This window comes from Gorilla gorilla, chromosome 6 (assembly GCF_029281585.2).
Source record: "Gorilla gorilla gorilla isolate KB3781 chromosome 6, NHGRI_mGorGor1-v2.1_pri, whole genome shotgun sequence".
NCBI lineage: Eukaryota > Metazoa > Chordata > Mammalia > Primates > Hominidae > Gorilla > Gorilla gorilla.
In genome coordinates this window covers 143,742,195-143,761,271 of record NC_073230.2, presented here as the reverse complement: position 1 = coordinate 143,761,271, position 19,077 = coordinate 143,742,195, and the positions used below count along the sequence as shown (strand labels likewise).

Sequence of the window (19,077 nt, the reverse complement as noted above, 5' to 3'; positions counted from 1 at the left end):
TTTCCCAATGAGCCCTGTAAGTCCACTTCTGCCCCAGTGGTCAAAGCTGCACTTTGATTTTCCCCAGTATTCTACACTCCACAGCCATGCATTTCAGTTTTGTTATCACTTCCATATGTTTGCCACCCCCCATTGTTTTCTAGGCCAATGACAAATCCTTTAACCTTTCAATTCCACTGATTATTTTTCCAGCTTTAATGAGATATAATTCACATACAATTCACCCACACAAAGTGTACAACTCAATGGCTCTTAGCATATTCAGAGTTGTGCAACCCTCACTACAATCAATTTTAGAATATTTTTATCACCCCAACAAGAAACTCTGTACCCATCAGCAAATCACTTGCAAAATCTTCCATCCTCCCTACCCTCTAGGCAACAACCACTCTACCTTCTGTTTCTAAAGATTTGCCTATTCTGGGTATTTCATATAAATGAAATCCTCTAATCTGTGATCCCTTGTGGCTGGCTTCTTTCACATAACAGAGTTATTTCAATGTTCACCCATATGGTAGCATGTATCAGCATCACCTTCCCTTTCATTGCCAAATAATATTCCATTGTATAGATAGACCCCATTTATAAGTTGATGAACACTTGGGTTGTTTCCATCTTTTGTCTATTGTAAATAATGCTGCTCTGCAGGTTTAGGTACAAGTTGTTGTGTGGACATGTGCTTTCATTCCTCTTGGGCATTGTGATGGTTTGAACTGTGATCCCCTCAAAAAGACAGGCTGAAGTCCCAACCTCCAATACTTCAGAATGTGACCCTATTTGGAAATACAGTGTTTAACAGAGAATAATCCCATTAAAATGGAGGTCACTGGTGGGAGGCGGCAGGCTAATATTATTGGTGGCCTTACAAAAGGGGAAATGTGGATAAGAAACACACACACAAGGAGAATGCCAAAGAGCGATGCTTCTGCAAGCCACAGAACATCAAAGATTGCCGACAAACACCGAAGCTAGCCGAGGCAAGGAAGAATTGTCTCCTAGAGTCATCAGAGAGAGCACAGCCCTGCTCACACCTTGATTTGGGACTTCCAGCCCCTAGAAAACACAGTTCTGTTGTTTTAACCCACCCAGTTTGGGTGTTTTCTTATGGCAGCACTGGGAAGCTAATATAGCTATATGGGTAGGCGTGGGATTGCTGGATCATATGGTAACTCTATGTTTAGCCCTTCTGAGGAACTGCCAGATTGTTTTCCAAAGCAGGTACACCATTTGATTAAATTAATTAAATAAATTGCTAATAGTTTCAAAGCCTCCCTCAAATGTAGAAAAGTAAGTTTTGCTATGTCTAAACACAACCTCTACATGTAATTCTCTCTTTGCCCCCACCATGGTTATAGTCTTCTTTACCATCATTTGTTAAACTTTCCAATTTCCCTCAAAAAGAACAGTAAAAAATAGTTAAATCATCAATGCACTAGCAGGAGGGGATGTGTACAATGAGCTGTGGTTGGGCTGTAGAATCGTTTTAAAGAGATCTATAATAAATTTGAAGATAGGTGAAGAGTCAATGGTATTAAACAGTAGGAAACTTTTTTAAAAGGGGGACTTCCAAGCTAAGAAGGTGGAGAAAGATGATCCTAAAGGAGATAGTGGTATTTTCTTGAGAGAAGGGAGCCTGGCCACAATAAATCTGAAACCCAGCTCTGAAAAAGGAGTTGGCACGGTTGAATAGAATACGCCTCTGGCAGAAACTCTGAAATTCTGAATTTCAGTTTGTTGTTGTCTAGTAGGAGCCTCAACTCTTCTTCAAACAATAAAATACTATGGTCCATTAATGATGAAGTTATATATCACTAATAATGAAGTTAAAGATCTAATTATTCTGAACAAGAATAGAACCTTTTATATAGTTGAGTAAATAAGATACACATGTGCCCACGCACATGCACACGTGCACACACACACACACACACATATCAATTGCCATGTCTAGCCAATAAAATTTTAGTATCTAATAGTCTGTAGATTTTAGGTCTCTGCATGACTAATGGATGTCAGCTATACAAGTAATGATTTAGTTCTTGGTCATGTTATAAAAATTAGGGGAAAATAATCACATGCTAAAGATGACTTCATTTTTAACTAATAATCTATTTCTACTTATTTTACATACAAGGTCAGCCTTTTTATTTGTCACAGCCTCTTATAGAAAATTAAAGCAGAATGAAAACGAATGGTGGAGAAATTTCTTCTATTTATTACCAGTAAGCTAACTGCTGACAGTGATGAAAGGCAGGAAAACACCAGACAGGGCATATCACGCAAAAAGCACAACCATCTGGGATGAGTGGAGGCAGAGAGGGAAATGAGAAATCCACAGAACAGTGAGAAATCCAGAAGGTATCACAGTGCAATCACTGATGCTCAAAACCGGTGAACCTGAATCCTCAAGAGTTCATTTGGTTCATGTTACTTAAAAAGGTAACAATACAGTATGTTTTAGTATACATGTAGAACATGACATAAAGTAGTTAAAATTATGGCTGCTGCTGATTTCCAAATTTTTAGAGTCAAGATAAATAAACCAACTATCCTTTTAGTTTCCTTCCCCCTAACTTTCTTCCAGTCAATGACTAAGCCTGTTCTGAAAAGAACTTTGAAACAAAAGAACTGCTCAGGAAACCTACGTCTGGGAACAGCAATCATTGTTTAAAGTTGGAAGAACATGAGCAAAACTGAAGTCTAGATAATTTACTTGACTTGAAAAACTCTAATTTACTTTCAAGGCCATTTCAACAATTCCTTCCTTTCCTAGCTTCCTTTCATTTCACTACAACAAGCCATACAGTCCTTTAGACCAGTGCTTCTCAAAGTGTGGAACCCCAGTCAGCAGTATCAGCATCACCTAAAACTTCTAAGAAATGCAGATTCTCAGGGTGCGCCCCAGACCTACTGATTCCGAAACTCTGAGGGTGGGACCCACAATCTGTGATACACCAACCTCTCCAGGTGACTCTGATGCTTGCTGAAGTCTGAAAACTGCTGCTTCGGGTAACAGGAACGGAAAACACACAAGAGATCTGATTTATAGAACAAGACAATTCTTAAATCTGAAGTGACAAAGGGGGATAGAGGAGTCTATTGTGTAAATAGGGCCTCATTAGCTTAATTTCTAGATTAAGGCCTAGATATCACACTTGGCAACCTCTAATAAGTGGTATATAAAGCTGGTACCTTCCAGGTGTTTTAGGAGTGCCCTACTGCTATTTCCATGAGCAGATATCAGAATGGTTTTGCCACGTAATACTTCAGGAGCAATCCTTTCATTCCAATAGGGAAGGAGTCTCTCCAGAACATCCTTTAAGCTTTCCGACCGTGGCAGTTGATCCAAGGGCACATCGCATACTTTATACCTCCGGTCGTTGTAGATTTCGTGGTAGTAAGGATGAGACTCCTCAATGGGAGGCGGGGTTACATTGTAGCTTCTTCTCCAGAGCCTCACTTGTTCTTCACCATGATTCAAAGCCATTTGCTCCCTGTTGAGACCGATCAAGGCCCCATAGTGACGCTCATTTAGACGCCAGGAGCTTTCCACAGGCACCCATTCCTGGCCTAGCTCTTCCAGGATCAGCCAGGCTGTGTGAATGGACCGATTAAGGACAGATGTGAATACAAGATCAAACTCAAAGTTTAACGCTTTGAGTTGCTTCCCACAGTTCCGAGCTTCCTCCATTCCTTCGCTGTTGAGTTTCTGATCCACCCAGCTACAAAAACGGTTCTCCTTATTCCAAGCACCCTCTCCATGTCTTAACATAATAAGTTTGTACTTGGACATACTGATGGCTGAACTTCCCAGGCGTTTTCGAATGGGCTAATATTCAAGGACAGCAATACATCTAGAAAGACAAGAACAACAAGTCTAAGTTATATTCTTCATTCAACTGACAACCTAGGAATAGAAACATCGCTTTACGACACCCAATTTCTAAAAGAAACTGAAATCCCTTTGAAGAGTCAGAAATGTGATAACTCATACACTGTGACACATACAGGCATATTCTATAGATATTAATAATTCATTACAGGGAATCTAGTTGACTTAAATTTTCTGATGTTTGGATAGCATGTTAATTGCATGACATAAAATAACAAAACACTTCATTCTAATGGCATGCTGTGTTTCTGCCAGATACAAAGGCAATTTATGCTTACAGTAGAAAGGATTTAATAGAATGAGTTACAGACGTCTGAAAGAATGACTAGTGGCTGGGAACTCCCAGCTCCCAGCAGCTGACTCTACACTGAAGGCATCCTTTTCACTTTGTTTTCCTGTGCTGGAAAAAGTATTTACCAGTCTCACATTCTTATTATAGAAGTTATTAAACATGTTATTTCAATGCACCACTGCATATATCTGGTATGTACCACTGGCTGGTGGCAACTAGCTCTTCAATGCCACAGGCTACAACATACAAGAAAATCTAAGGTATGCAAAACACATCAGTTCAACATTCAGACAAATTAAAAGTGCTTTAAAGAGACATTAACACCAAATATGGTACATACCTAAATAATCTTGCACCTACCTCAAGATAGAGTTTTCAGCAGGAATAAATCCAGATGCAAAATAAGCTATCAAATGCAAGCAGCTGAGGGATGCTGCCTGTACAAACAGATCTGGTAGGTAGGAGTGAGAGGAACCACACTGATAAAGAGGCCCCACCTCCTCCTCCCCAGCCCTCCAGATATCCTACACACACCAGCTACGTCTTAGCAGGGGGAGAATCTAGTAAAGGGAGACCAGCAACTCTCAAGCTATGCTGAACTCCTTACATTTAAGCTGCTGGCCTGAAGATCTGCTGGGCCCACTCCATCCTTGGAGAATCTGCTGACATGGCTGCTCAGCCCACCTCTCTCTCTCCTTGTGGTGGACACATCTGCACTGACACATGCTTGGTTTACATGCCTGGCCTCTCCATCTCTCCTCCAGTGTTTTGCACACTGGGTTGTAAAGATTATACGAGCACTACGGCCTGGTCTTCTGCCACTCTTGGCAACTTCCATTAACTGGAGATTTTCTCTCCCACTTAAACTGTGAGTCACCCACAGTAAAATAACAATCAATGGCAAAATTGATTGGAATCTAGATCTAGTTTCTACCTTTCTTTAGTAATTCCTAGAGATTCTGAAGGGAAAACAGCCTTTAAAATAAGGCTTTATATTTCAATGGAAGGCAAACAGAGGACTTAAGGGAAGAAATCAAATTGAGGTGATTTGCAAGTATCGTCATGTGTTGCTTAATGAAGGGAATATGTCCTGGCAAATGCATCATTAGGTGATTTCGTCGTGCAAACAACATAGAATGTACTTACACAAACCTAGATGGTATACATATTGTTACTTATGTTTTTTCATATGGAAAGCCAAGTATCCCAGCACAATTACTGAATATCAATCATTTCCCCTACTCGATCTGCAATGCCAATGTCAAGTGCCACATATCAGATGTCTATATATGCTCCATTACCATCTTACAGGGCCACCATCATTTACGCGATCCATGCTTGACTGAAAAACATCATTAGGTGGTGCATGACTGAAGTTGAAAGGCTACAGCAGTTAGGATGATGATTTTCCTTTCTTGTTAAGTACCAGGTTGCTGTGCATGTGCAGCAGGGAAGTGCCAGGGAACCAGAAGAGCCTGGGCTCAGGACCCAGACTAAAGCATCCCACAGAGCTGAGAATTCCCAAGGAGGAAGCCCAATGTCTCTGTCCTTAGCCTAGAAGAGGCATCAGGGTGGCAGAACAGAGAAGGGAACAAAAGGTATCTAGGCAGTGTTTTGCCAGATGACTGCCTGTGCCCAGGGGCAGAATAGTCATGAGTCTAACAAAGTTCAAGCTTCAGAGCCCCTCACCTGCGAGAAACCAGGTGATGAACATACACACACACACACACACACGGAGGGGTGTGTGTAAGTGTGTTAATGTGCAAATGGAAGATATTTTTGCAGTGTTTCTTTACAAAGCCCCAATCCACCAAGTAGTAGAAGCCTCAGCTCCATCAAAAACTGTATCTATCCTTTGTAACCATTGATCATTTTGTTTTGTTATTGGTAGTGGAGGAGGGGGATGGAGAAAAAAGAAGCTATCAACTGTTCCTCTACCTTCACCCTCAGTTTATCTTGTCAAGTGAGAAACCTCCATAAGCTAATGAAGCCGTTCTCTCTTCAGTTAAAGAAGGGCATGGTTAGACAAATTTTGTAGACAGAAGCACCTTTCCACCATCTTTTGATTATAAACTATATCAAGGGGACAAAACAATGTAGTAATAGCAACATGGACACTCAGGCACCCATCACCAAGTTTTGTGGTATCTTATTCTCCTATATTTGCTTACTGCATTAAAACAAAGTTCTGTTTTCTTTTTACTTAAAAAAAAAAAATACACACACACAAACACACACACACACCAGAACAGAGGAACAGTACTGCAGTCACAAAAACTATGCAAATATGCATCCTTCCCTCACTCTGAAGCACAGGAATACATTTACGCAGGTGAATACATGATAAAGTACTAAACTAGTATGTCTATCTCAAGAAAACAAAAGGTCACTTTCCTCTCTCCCCCCTAGTACTATCAACGGACTTTTCCCACTTAACTGCTGGATACTTACAAAGAAACTGCTGAGGATTAGCTTGCCAACATAGAAACTTCAGTCAACATCCACGGGAGCTGATTTACCCAGTGTTTACCAAGAAACACACAACGCTGTAGCCAGTGTGATTTAAAGTTTAAGGCATGGATTGCAAACTCAAATGCCTGCAATGGGCAGGCAGCTGTGTGAAGCAGAGTGCAGCTGGACTATGCAGAGTGATGGGCACAGTGACCTGCAAGGACCATGCATGCTTCTCTGAAGGAGGCAACTCTTGTGTAAACAGAAAGTTTTCCGATAACCTCATCTCACTGAGCCAACAGCACTGTTCTTAGAACTTTTCTGGAAAACAAAAAGAAGATGGGATTGCTGACATCGAAGACTAGGATGAATGCAAGACTTAGAGTCAGACCACAGAGAACCTTTGAGTAAATAAATGTCTTTTTTAAAAAAGCTAAAAGAATCATTTCAAAGCCTCCTAAAAATTCATGTAAAAAATAAAAGGAGTACCTACTACTTAGCTCCAGCCCATTGCCCTGTGATACTGAGTAACTGAGGTTTCTAGATCTTCCAATTAAAAAAAAATGAAAACGTGTATTTTTATCTGATATCTGATTTAAATATTAGCAACTAATGTATATTTGTAAAATGTGAGTGAAACAAAACATTTCTTCTGCAGGCTAGATCGTGGCTGCTAGCTTATGACCTCTGACTTAAAGGGAAACCTCCCCTAGGCCACAGATAAATGGTACAGCCACTATACCCCAGGAGACAGTCAGAACCCAAGCGTCTGGACCACTTAACCAGCTTTCCTGTTATTGCCCAACACAGCCTTTCAAAGGACAGACCCTCTAATCCCCATAATGCTCTGGGCTTCCTTCTCCCTGACCCACCTTTACAGCCCTCCCTCACCAAAACATTTGCTGGTGCCCTGCAGAAATCCTAGCTCTGTCCTCAAACTCTCACTCAGCTTTGAGTGTCAATTGCACTGAAAAAGATCTGAACTGAAAACGACCTCTTCCCAGGTGACACTGCTTCTCTCTCTAGTTGGGGGTGCTCACGCCTCATACCCTAGGGTTAGGTTCAGGTGATGGGCAGCGTCCTGCTTCCTCCGCTGACCAAATCGCCCCTCCCCCACCATCCTAGGGAGTTGGGGAGCTTCAATGTTGAAAGTCTTGCTATATTCAGTTGAAGTTCTCTTGCCCTCATTTATTAACTGCAAACTAACAATTAAACTCCTTGAAAATTGAGTATCTTATTTTAAACCCTCAATTCTTCCTACTGGTCTTAGAAAATGTTCAGAATCCTTCATGTGACCTGCAAGGCTTTTGTTTTATTTCCTTGAGCATGTCAGGTTCTTTCTTGCCTCAGTAGTTTTGCACACACTGTACCCCATGCAGAACACTCACCCTTCATCTCTTCTCTCCATTGCCACTTCAGTCTCACCCTGCTTTAGGTTAAGCTCTAGTCATCCTTTAGATCAGTTGTGTCCAATCAAGATATAATGCGACGCACAATGAAGTTTTAAATTTTCTACAAGCCACATGAAAAAGTAAAAAGAAATAGGTGGAATAAATTGTAATATTTTATTTAATCCTATAGGTCCAAAAGCTATCATTCAGACATGGAGTCAAAGGAGATCATTTTGGAACTTTAAGGTGTAACGACTGCTCTATTGGATTTCGGGCTTGCATGGGGCCTGCTGTAGCCCCTTTGTTTTGGCCAATTTCTCCCATTTGGAACAGGTATATTTACCCAATGCCTGTAGCCCCACTGTATCTAGGAAGTAACTAACTTGCTTTCAATTTTCTAGGCTCGTAGGCAGAGAGGGCTTGCCTTGTCTCAGATGAGACTTTGGATTTGGACTTTTGGGTTGATGCTGGAATGAGCTAAGACTTTGGGCGACTGTTGGAAAGGGCATGATTATGTTTTGAAATGTGAGGACATGAGATTTGGGAGGGGCCAGGACCAAATTTCATCTTGAATTGTAGTTCCCATAATCCCCATGCGTCATGGGAGGGACCCAGTGGGAGGTAATTGATTCATGGGGACAGTTACCCTCATGCTGTTCTTATGATAGAAAGTGAGTTCTCACGAGGTCTGATGGTTTTATAAGGAGCTTTGCCCCCACTTCACTTATACTTCTCCTTGCTGCCACCATGTGAAGAAGGACATGTTTGCTTCCCTTCCACCATGATTGTAAGTTTCCTGAGGCCTCTCCAGCCATGCTGAACTGTGAATCATTTAAACCTCTTTCCTTTATAAAATTACCCAGTCTCTGATATGTCTTTATTAGCAGCATGAGAACTAATACAATTCTAACACATGATCCATACAAAAATTATTAATAAGGCAATTTATATTCTTTTTTTTCACAGTGTGTCTTTGGAATCTGGTGTGAATTTTATAATGAAAGCATATCTCAATGTGAACCAGCCACATTTCAAGTGCTCCATAGCCACATGTGACCAGTGGCTACCACACTAGATCATGCAGCTTTAGAGCTCAGCTTAAATGTTAGTTCCTGTAGGACAGTGGTTCTCGAACTTTAATGTACATCAAAATCAAATTAAACAGATTGCTTGGGCCCACTTCCAGAGCTTGATTTAGTAGGTCTGGGGTGGGACTGTGAATATGCATTTTTAGCAAGTCCTCAGGTGATGGTGACATGACTGGTCCAAGGATCATGTTTTGAGAACCCCTGGCTTTAGACTTTCTCTTCACCCATTGGGAAGTAGGTCAGGCCTGCTGACCTACTCCTGTAGCATCCCACTTAACCACATTTGGTACACTTGCGATGGATCCCTTGAGATATATTACCTGTTCAATGGCTATGTGCCCTGTAAGACTGTAAGCTGCATCAAGGCAGGTCTTACTGCTGTATCTCTAGAACCTAGCACATCGCTTGGCACATATGAGGCACTCAGTAGGTGTACTGACTGAATCAAAGTCAGACAGAAATGACTGGATTGTACACATGAGACTAAGGCTTGAGAGTTTTAGTGGTAACTGCCACAGTAAAATCAGTTGGCAGGGCCAAGATGTTAGGAAGCTTTAACTTAAGAATCTCAGGGTATTTATGTCAAAACATGAGCCAAGAATAATTATCCATTATAGTTTTGTACCTTGTACTTTTGTACTATAAGTTGAGTATGTTCATGGATGGCCATAATCTCCACAGAAAAAAATGGAGATTCTGATTGACTTGTTCAAAAACATATGGCCAATAAATGGCAAACTGGAACTGCAACCCTGGTCTTCTGCCTTCAACCCCCCACTGGAGATATTAGAGTCGTGGTTTGAGGATCTTGGTTCACTCGGCTTCACTTCACAGGGGCATCTCCAGTTCCAACTTGTCCTTCCAAACCCAGGCAGCCATTTCATCAAACGCAAACGAACAAGGTGAACATGAAGGAGGGCTCAGCTTATTAGTACTCTTGAGAAAAACCTCAAGGCACAAAGTAAGCCAGGCAATAGTCATCCCAACTTATAAAGAGGAACCTTACTAAGAATAAATACTCCCCATCCCAAATTAAAAACTATTCCTTTTCAACCTCAAGCTTTATTTTTTTTGTTTTGTTTTGTTTTTCATAAAAGCTCACCAACCTGTACCTGGTTTCTCATTTATCCCATAGCAAAAGTTACTGGCACTTAATTACCGATTTTAATCAATAATTTACATCATGTCAAAAAAAAGAACACATAGGTTATTGATTTATCCCCCAGGGTGTCTTCCTTTTTAAAGTGTGATCTGGCTTGATGAAAAAGTTTACTAAGCAAACATCTTTTACACAACTGTGTATCTTATCCTCCCTCCCCTTCCTCTTGTCCATTTACCTTCCCTTCTAGCCATTCCTTTTTTAGTTTCCTGACACCAAACTTGTGCCTTACCCACTCTACTGAAATGATGCCTCAAAAGACTACAGGTTAGTTACTTCTTACTAAGTGGAGATCATCTTCTCTCAGGACTTCTCTAAAACAGACTACTTCCATCAAGGAAAAAAACCCACTAAGATTTTGGTGTAGCATTTCCTCCAGCTCTTCCACGGTTACATCTTGGTCTTGGGCGTCTGCATTTTCTTACCTACCTGTAAGAGTACTATGAAGATGATCATATTAGTCAAAGTAGCCAACATTCACAGAGTGCTCACCTGTGAATGTTACTTCAATGTTACTTGGAACTGTTTGAATCCTCAACCACCATTCCATGGAGTGGCTACTATGATTACTCCCATTTCACAGATGAAGAAACAGGAGGAGAGGTTAACTTGCTTAAGGTAACAGAGGCTGTAAATGGCAGAGCTGGAATTTAGTCTCGAGAAGTCTATATCTATGCCCTGAACCATTTTGCTACACTGTCACATTGAAACCTGAGGCTCAGTCTTCAGTTCTTGGAAACCCTTTTCTCACTGCTTTAATCACATTAAAATGGATGACTCATAAATTGAAAGCCCCAAATACTCAGTCTCCCTAGCCTGACCAATTAATTCATTCTTCAAACATTTTGCAGATCCCATTTAGGCATGGCCCAATGCTAGGCCTATGAGGAATATGTAATCCAACAAGAATTATGTCTTCAGTACGTGTGTGTGTGTGTGTGTGTGTGTGTGTGTGTGTGTGTGTGTACCTAAAACTCAAAGTAATTCACACCATGAGAAAGCACTTCATTAGTAAAAGAGAGGTGGGATGGGAGAGAATATTTCTGAGTAAGGCTTCGTGGACACAGTATTTTTTAAGCTGGATTTGGAAAGGCAAGGTTTAGATTTACAGAAAAAAGTAAAGGAATTCCAATCTAGGGGAACAGTGAGTGAAGGCAAAGGAACAGGTACATATGCAAAATGGCGAGCCCATTCAAACTGGTTGGAGTATAGCTAGAGTAACCATACATCCTGATTTGCCTAATAGGCAAAAAATACTCTTTCCATAAATGCCACCACAAAATTGAAGTTATGGTTCAAGATTAGCATTCTTTTGGCAAGGTCAAGACAGAGAGGGTAGTTAGGAGAAAGAGGCACATGCATCATTATTACAGAACAGTATTGTCTTAGGCCTGTTTCCCCAACCTAATTACTACTAGGGCCCCTTTCACACTTAAGTGTCCCATTTGGAAAATTATACGGCCACTGTTAAGTATAGGGTATAATAAGGAAGCAGGAGAAGACTAGCCTAGAAAGATAAGAAAAAATAGTGACCCAAAAAAAGCCTGTGCCAAAGCATGTAGGTTTTTCTATACATATTGGGACATCATTAAAAGTTTAGTAGCATGCATTTTAGCAGGATCAGGCAGCACTTACTTACAGAAATAGACAGGAAAACCCAGGAGTATGAACACTAGCTGAGAGGCTTTTGCAATAATTCTGGTAACACAGAATAAAGACTTGGACCAGGACAACGGCCGTTTAAGTGAGATGAAGGAGATAAATGTGAAAGACACTATAGCTTAGCTCAGATGTTAGCAACTTTTTCTGTAAACCACCAAATAGCAAATTTTTTAGGCTTTCTAGTCTATACTGGTCTCTGCCATAATTAGGTACAATTGTATAATTCTGCCATTGCAGCTGAAAGCCACCATACATAATATATAAGTGAATAAATCTGTTTCAATAAAACTTTAGGTATGGACACTGAAATTAGAATTTCATATAATTTTCATGCACATGAAATATTAATTTATTTCAACCATTTTACATGTAAAACCCATGCATAGTTTGTGGGCTGTTCAAAAACAGGTAGTAGATATATGATCCAGCAAGCCCACCACCAGGTATACATCCAAAAGAAAGCAAATAAGTATACTGAAGAGATATCCGCACTCCATGTTTGTTGCAGCACTATTCACAATAGCCAAGATATGGAAGCAATCTAAGTGCCCATCAACAGATGAACAGATAAAGAAAATTTGGCACATATATACAATGGAATATCATTCAACCATAAAAAGAACGAAACCCTGTCATTCACAACAACATGGATGGAACTGGAGAGCCTAAGGTTAGGTGAAATAAGTCAGGCATGGAAAGACAAATTTCACATGTTTTCACTCATATGTGGGAGCTAAAAATTTTGAAAATTGAATGTATTGCAATAGCAGAATTATGGTTGCCAGAGGCAGGGAAAGGTAACAGGAGCGAGGGGGTTAAAGTGAGGATGGTTAACAAGTACAAAACTATAGTTAGAATAAATAAGATCTAGTATTCAGTAGCACAATGGGGTGATAATAATTTATTGCATTTTAAAACAACTAAAATAATGGAATTAGAATGTTCCCAACACAAAAAAAATAAATGCATGAAGTAATAGACAAATGCATGAGGTAAATCAATTACTCTGATTTGATCATTACATATTGTATACCTGTACCAAAACATCACATATACCTATAAATATATACAACTACTATGCATCCATAATTTAAAATTAAAAATGTAAATTTTTTTTAAAAAGGTATAGGCCAGAAGCCCTCAATATGTCGATATTGGCCTAGCTGGATCCCACACTTAGATCTACTAATGACATCAGCATTTTTAACCTTTAAGCATCCCGTCATAGAATAATCCCAACATTATGAAATCACTAGATTTTATTCTTGGCCAGAACGGCAAGTACCATGAGTAATGGAATCCCATTCATAATTGTTTTTATTCCTCACAGAAGGCAATACTGGAGACATTTAAATCAGTCTGAGTACTTGACTTTTGCTTAACTAAATTATTTAGGAATGGGTTCAAGATTGAACTATAGGGGAAAACTATAGGATTCATCCTGTTAATCTCCTTCAAAAATATCATCTGTCATTTCGACACACTTTACCCCATTAGACATCTTCATAAATTATCCCATAGTGCCTCACACTTCAGGGGAATGTATACTTGCTCAGGAGTAGGTGCTATGTAATTGCTTTGACAATAAACAAATCAAAGAACATACTTTGCAGGTGACTTATAACTTTCAAAGATCTTTCACTATAAATGTATAGAAATTCCATCTAAGTTAGCTATAAAGCAAAGAATATTCTTTCCATAAATGCCATCATAAAATTGAAACATAAAATTATGATTCAAGATTAGCATTCTTTTTGGCAAGACAGGGACTGTAGATAGGGGAATGATGTACTTGCAAGGCACTGCATTTACTAAGGTTACCCCTCTTAATATTTTCGAGATCCCTAAGTACTTTCAACAAATGTAGCATGATCATCTGCTGCTGCTTCCTACTCCTTCATTAAACTATATAATTCCACATATGAAATTATATGAAATATAATTTCGCATTATATTTCTCCCATAACTGAGGCTCCTCTGTTATAAGTACTACCCATAACTGAGGCTCATCCTGTCTTCCAAACTGACACTCCTGGGACTTTTCTTCCTCCCTTCCTCACGTGTTTGAAAGTTAATAATGCCTAAGACCCTAGTGGTACAACTCACGGACAAATAGGGCAAACTACAGGGTAAAGTCCAACTTCAAAACCTAGTTTTTCTTGTATTTCCAACATTTGAGCAAGAAATTTGATCAGCAATATAATGTTGAAGTTATATAAAATAAGACAAATAGAACCAGAGTCACTTAGATTCAAAGCTCACATTTAAATATTAGTCAGTTGCTACCCTAGACACTCAGATGACGTTTTCCTTGGTCCAAACCCCTTATTGTGTGGCTTTGAGCAACTTTTAACCCCCACTGCAATAGGAATCTAACTTTATAGAAGATGGGCTGGCTATTATTTGAGGACAGAGAAAAAGAACCATGTCTTTAACAAAGTAAAAAGGAACAACAGTTCTCAAGGGAAATGAAATCTGGGGCTCAGTTCCTTAAGGCTTTTAATGTTTTTTTTGAGACGCAGTCTCACTCTGTTGCCCAGGCTGGAGTGCAGTGGCGTGATCTCGGCTTGCTGCAAGCTCCGCCTCCCAGGTTCATGCCATTGTCCCGCTTCAGCCTCCTGAGTAGCGGGGACCCCAGGCGCCCGTCACCACGCCCGGCTAATTTTTTTTGTATCTTTAGTAGAGACAGGGTTTCACCATGTTAGCCAGGATGGTCTTGATCTCCTGACCTTGTGATCTGCCCGCCTCGGCCTCCCAAAGTGCTGGGATTACAGGTGTGAGCCACCGTGCCCAGCCAAGGCTTTTAATGTCTTAACAAACTATGCCTTCCCCCAAATCAAGTTCACTATTAGAAGTTCAAACACAACTGTACCTAAAAGTGTTCCATGGTCTATTACTTTTCCTAAGGCTTTGTAGAAACTTTTTCATCTGTACTTGCAGTTATAAGAACATCTTTTTACAGGAGCAAATGTTACCACTCACAGGTGTTTTCCAGACACTAAAACCCTCTCATTCACCAATCTTACATCTACTAATATTTCCTACTGATTGCTTGTTACAAGAATAACCAACCATACCAGGCAGATCCCCACTCATGGTGAAGAGATATACATGTGTAATGTGATGTGCATTTGCTCAGGGCATGTTGCATGTTCCAGCCTGCATGGCATCACCACTGTGGACAACACCCACTCATGACGGACCCCTCCTTCCTATCTCTGGTCATTGTCTTCCCCACGGTAGTAGCTTTTATCAACACAAACTGTTTCCACCAAATTCCAAAAGTCTAAAGTAAAAACAACCTAGATATGAGCCCAGCTCTGCTACTGACTGACAATGTGATCTTAAGTTATTTAAATTCTTTGAACCTCAGGTTCCATATCTATAAAGATGAGGATCATGAAACTACTGTTCTCAGGGGGCTATCAGAAAGATTAAATGAGATTATGGTGAAGCACTCTACCAAAAAGTGAGAGGTAGAATGGGGCAGACTTTGACTAACTCATAAATAATGGCTCAGATCTCAGGCCCGTCAAAGCAATCCTACCTTGCTGATGATATGAGCAGAAGCGAAAGCTGGGAATAAAGTAAAATGAAGGGAGGAATTAGAGGAGAAATGCTTAAATTAGGTGGTAGAAGGAGGAATGCAATCAAATATTGTGGGATGGAAGAAGGTGATGGTAAGATACAGTCTCAGAAGCTTACCAAGTACTAATATTCTGCAATCCAAATGCTTTAATGAAGTGGTTAACATTTAATTTACATTTTACAAAGTATGTTTTCCTCATATTTGTGGCCAAGTTTCAGCAGAAGGGTTTTGTTATTAAGTAATACTTTTTGTCCTGCCACCCATATAAACATCTTTCATATCAGATTTCATTCCAAGGATGTTTCAAGAAACCATTCGGTTCAAACACTTTTGTGACCTCTGTTCTTCAGGCCCCAGACACACAAAGATGAAGGCCAGGTGAATTTAGGTGCATCAATCATTACTTAAAATGTGCCTCTTAATCTCAACCAACCACAGCAGGCAAAAGAGGAAGAAAGACTAAAAGCTTTCTAAGTGACATTTTTCTGCCACATTATACTTTGGTATGCTCCAAATTTTCTACAATAATCTGGTTTGGTTTAAATATGAACACAAAAGAGTATATCCTTGTAATGGGGACAAAAATAGGAAGATCAATAAGACCTAGTATTTGCTAGCACAACAGGGTGACTATAGTAAAAAAAAAACAATTTAATTGTAAATTTTCAAATAACTAAAAGAGTATAATTGGATTGTTTGAAACATAAAGGATAAATGCTTCTGGTGACAGCTACCCTATGTACTCTGATGTGATTACATTGCATGCCTATGTCAAAATATCTCATGTAACCCATAAATATATACACCTACTAGGTACCCACAAAAATTAAAAATTAAAAAGCAAGAATATATCCTTGAAGCTGGGAACTTTTACTTGCTAATAGATGGTACAGAATTTACTGCAATGAGATTCTGCTTGTATACTAATCATTTTTACTTTAAAACAGACTTTAAATACAGAGTTTATACCTCAGATATAATTTAATGCAACATCTGCTTTCTAAAGATGCAAAAATCGAGATGGTAGGATCGCTTGAGCCCAGGAGGCAGAGGTGGAGGTTGCAGTGAGCAGAGATCGCACCACTGCCCTCCAGCCTAGGCAACAGAGCGAGACCCTGTCTCAAAAAAAAAAAAAAAAAAAAAAGCAAAAATTAAGAGTCACAGTTGAAATGATTTGTTTAAGATCACACAAATAGTAACAGCTTCAGGACTAAAGCCAATGTTCTTGATTTCTAACTTAGAGCTCCTTCCGCTATGACACTGTTTGAATTATGCTTCTCTGAAGTCCACCACCAACTGGGGAGCATCTGCGGTGTATGAGGTGCTACTGGAATACAAAGATGGCTAAGAAAGAGCTATTCCCTGGACTCACGGGAGGCAGTTCAAAAAAAAAAAGAAGGCCGGGCGCGGTAGCTCACACCTGTAATCCCAGCACTTTGGGAGGCCGAGGCGGGCAGATCACCTGACGTCAGGAGTTCGAGACCACCCTGGCCAACATGGTGAAACCCCGTCTCTACTAAAAATACAAAAATTAGCCAGGCGTGGTGGCCTATGCTTGTAATCCCAGCTACTTGGGAGGCTGAGGCAGGAGAATCACTTGAACCCGGGAGGCGGAGGTTGCAGTGAACCGAGATCGAGTCGCTCCAGCCTGGGCGACAGAGCGAGACTCCGTTTCAAAAAAAATAAAAAATAAGACAAATTGACATGAGTTCTGCTTTCACTATAAAAAAACCTTTAGTACCTACAGGTGAAACTTAGCTTTTGATTTTTCCCCTTCTTGGAAAGAGTCTGCATTTAGTCAGCTAACATTCTAGTACCATTCACAAGCTAAAGATCTTCCGTAATTTGCAAGGGAGGCAGTAGGGGGATGAGAGTTATAAGTTAGCTAACAACCAACTATTCTTTAAAGCTTAACTGTGAACTTAACTGCAATTATGCATTTCATTGACCTTCTCTAGTGTAATACCAGCCCGTCCCTTAGAAAAGAGGAAAATACACTTACGTTTTTATTTCTAGTGGTTCTAAGAACTTGTGATTTGGCTCCAGATTCCTACATGAAAACACTGCATATATTCACCTCCTTCTCTTTTCACCGCATTCGAGTTTTTCTGTCTACTACACAAAATGATAGACAGGGCCAGGTCTGCCAGAGCCCTAAATACAGCGGCATCGCCCTGCTTCCTTCCAGCGGATCTTACTATTGGAAGAGCTCTGCTACACAGTACCTCAGACATCCAGAAGAGAGTTTATCTTCCCTCCAACTTCTATATATTCTTGCCATAAGGACAGCACTACCAAAGCGGGCTCCTCCTCTCAGTTGACAGAACGGTGACTGCCTGCGAGGCTCATTCTGAGAAAGGGACAAGGGAAAGGGACCGGGGCGATAAGTGAGGGTCCCAGCTTGAGGGCTGGAGTGGGCACCAGACTCCCACCAACGACTAAACCGGGGGAAGTAAAGAAACTGGTCTTCCCCGCACCCAAAAATAAAACATCACATCACTAAAAAATGTAAACGTTCGCAACATTTTCTAAAACAAAGCCACTCACCTGCAAAGGGGCCACCAGCAGCAGCAGCAGCAGCAGCCGCTCCTCCGAGCCGCCAAAGAGCCAGCGCCTCCTAGGACTCATCACTGCCGCCGGCATCGACGCTCTTTTCTAGCCCCTGAACCAGACGTGGGCAGGTCCTAGGGCTCTGCCTATTGGAAAGTCGAACTGTCACTCATCCACGGTCCCGGCCTACTCCCGGAACAGGAGAGGTCTCTTCCGTTTACCAAATCCCAGGAGTAAGAAGTGCGGCTCTGATTGGTTCGCTCTAGAGACGAGCACATACCTGAACCAGTAAGGAGTTGGCTTCGACGCCAGCGGGCAGGCTTGGGCCTAGGGAAGTAGAAAAACACACCCTGGAGCGTCGCTGGTGCAAAACCTGGGGTCCGGGGAGCATCTTAGCGGTTTGAGGTTCTAGAAAGCGTTTAACGTCTTAAGAGAAACACCTGCGGGTTTCTCTTAAGGTGTCAGCGGACTCTTGGAAGAGAGGAGGTGATGTTTCTTTTACTTATGGGAAATTTAGGGATTGAAACCTGAAGACGAAGCCGAGGTATCCTCCCAGAAGAAGCTCCTTTCGCAGAAATTACTCGTGGTTGAAAGTCTTAAGTCGTGATTAAAACAAATGCCTTTAAAGTGCCCGATTTATAGGCAGTAACGCATCCTTACTTTCTCTTACCGCGTTTATAGGGATTCCCCTTACGCAGTTTGCTGACAGTATTTTAGGTGGGGAAGAAAAGTGATTAATGGAATGCCCTGAAAGCTTATTGCACAGAGGAAGGGAGGCTGGAGTGCAATGAGAGAATGACAAATTTGGAGGCGACAATAACTGAACAAGAGAAATCTATGAAAACACCGGAAACCTGGCACGAGGCCTTAAAAACTTCTAAGCAGGCTTGAACTACCACACCAGGTTTTGAAGCATATGTGTCAGAACTTTTGGGTGGGCGGGAAAGATAAGGAATGTTATGGGAGATTCCCTTCTTAGAAGCTATCCTACGTAGTGTTTCGT

General features: G+C 40.8%; 1 protein-coding gene across 6 annotated transcripts in view; it reads right to left on the bottom strand.

The window, feature by feature from the left end:
• BPGM (bisphosphoglycerate mutase) overlaps positions 1-18,753 on the bottom strand; it is a 32,913-nt gene extending 14,160 nt beyond the window's left edge. The window contains exons 1-5 of one of the 6 annotated variants that reach the window (XM_055347155.2): positions 18,072-18,200; positions 17,750-17,874; positions 8,024-8,147; positions 6,636-6,956; positions 3,193-3,854 (exon numbers count right to left, since the gene is read on the bottom strand). In XM_055347155.2, the coding sequence (XP_055203130.1) occupies positions 3,193-3,793 (601 nt within the window). In that variant the 5' untranslated portion in view covers positions 3,794-3,854; positions 6,636-6,956; positions 8,024-8,147; positions 17,750-17,874; positions 18,072-18,200. Of the gene's footprint in view, positions 1-3,192; positions 3,855-6,635; positions 6,957-8,023; positions 8,148-17,526; positions 17,875-18,071 lie in introns of all 6 variants that reach the window. The other 5 variants (XM_019030678.3, XM_019030679.3, XM_055347157.2 and 2 more) reach the window with 5 other exon arrangements.
• Positions 18,754-19,077: the final 324 nt, after the last annotated feature.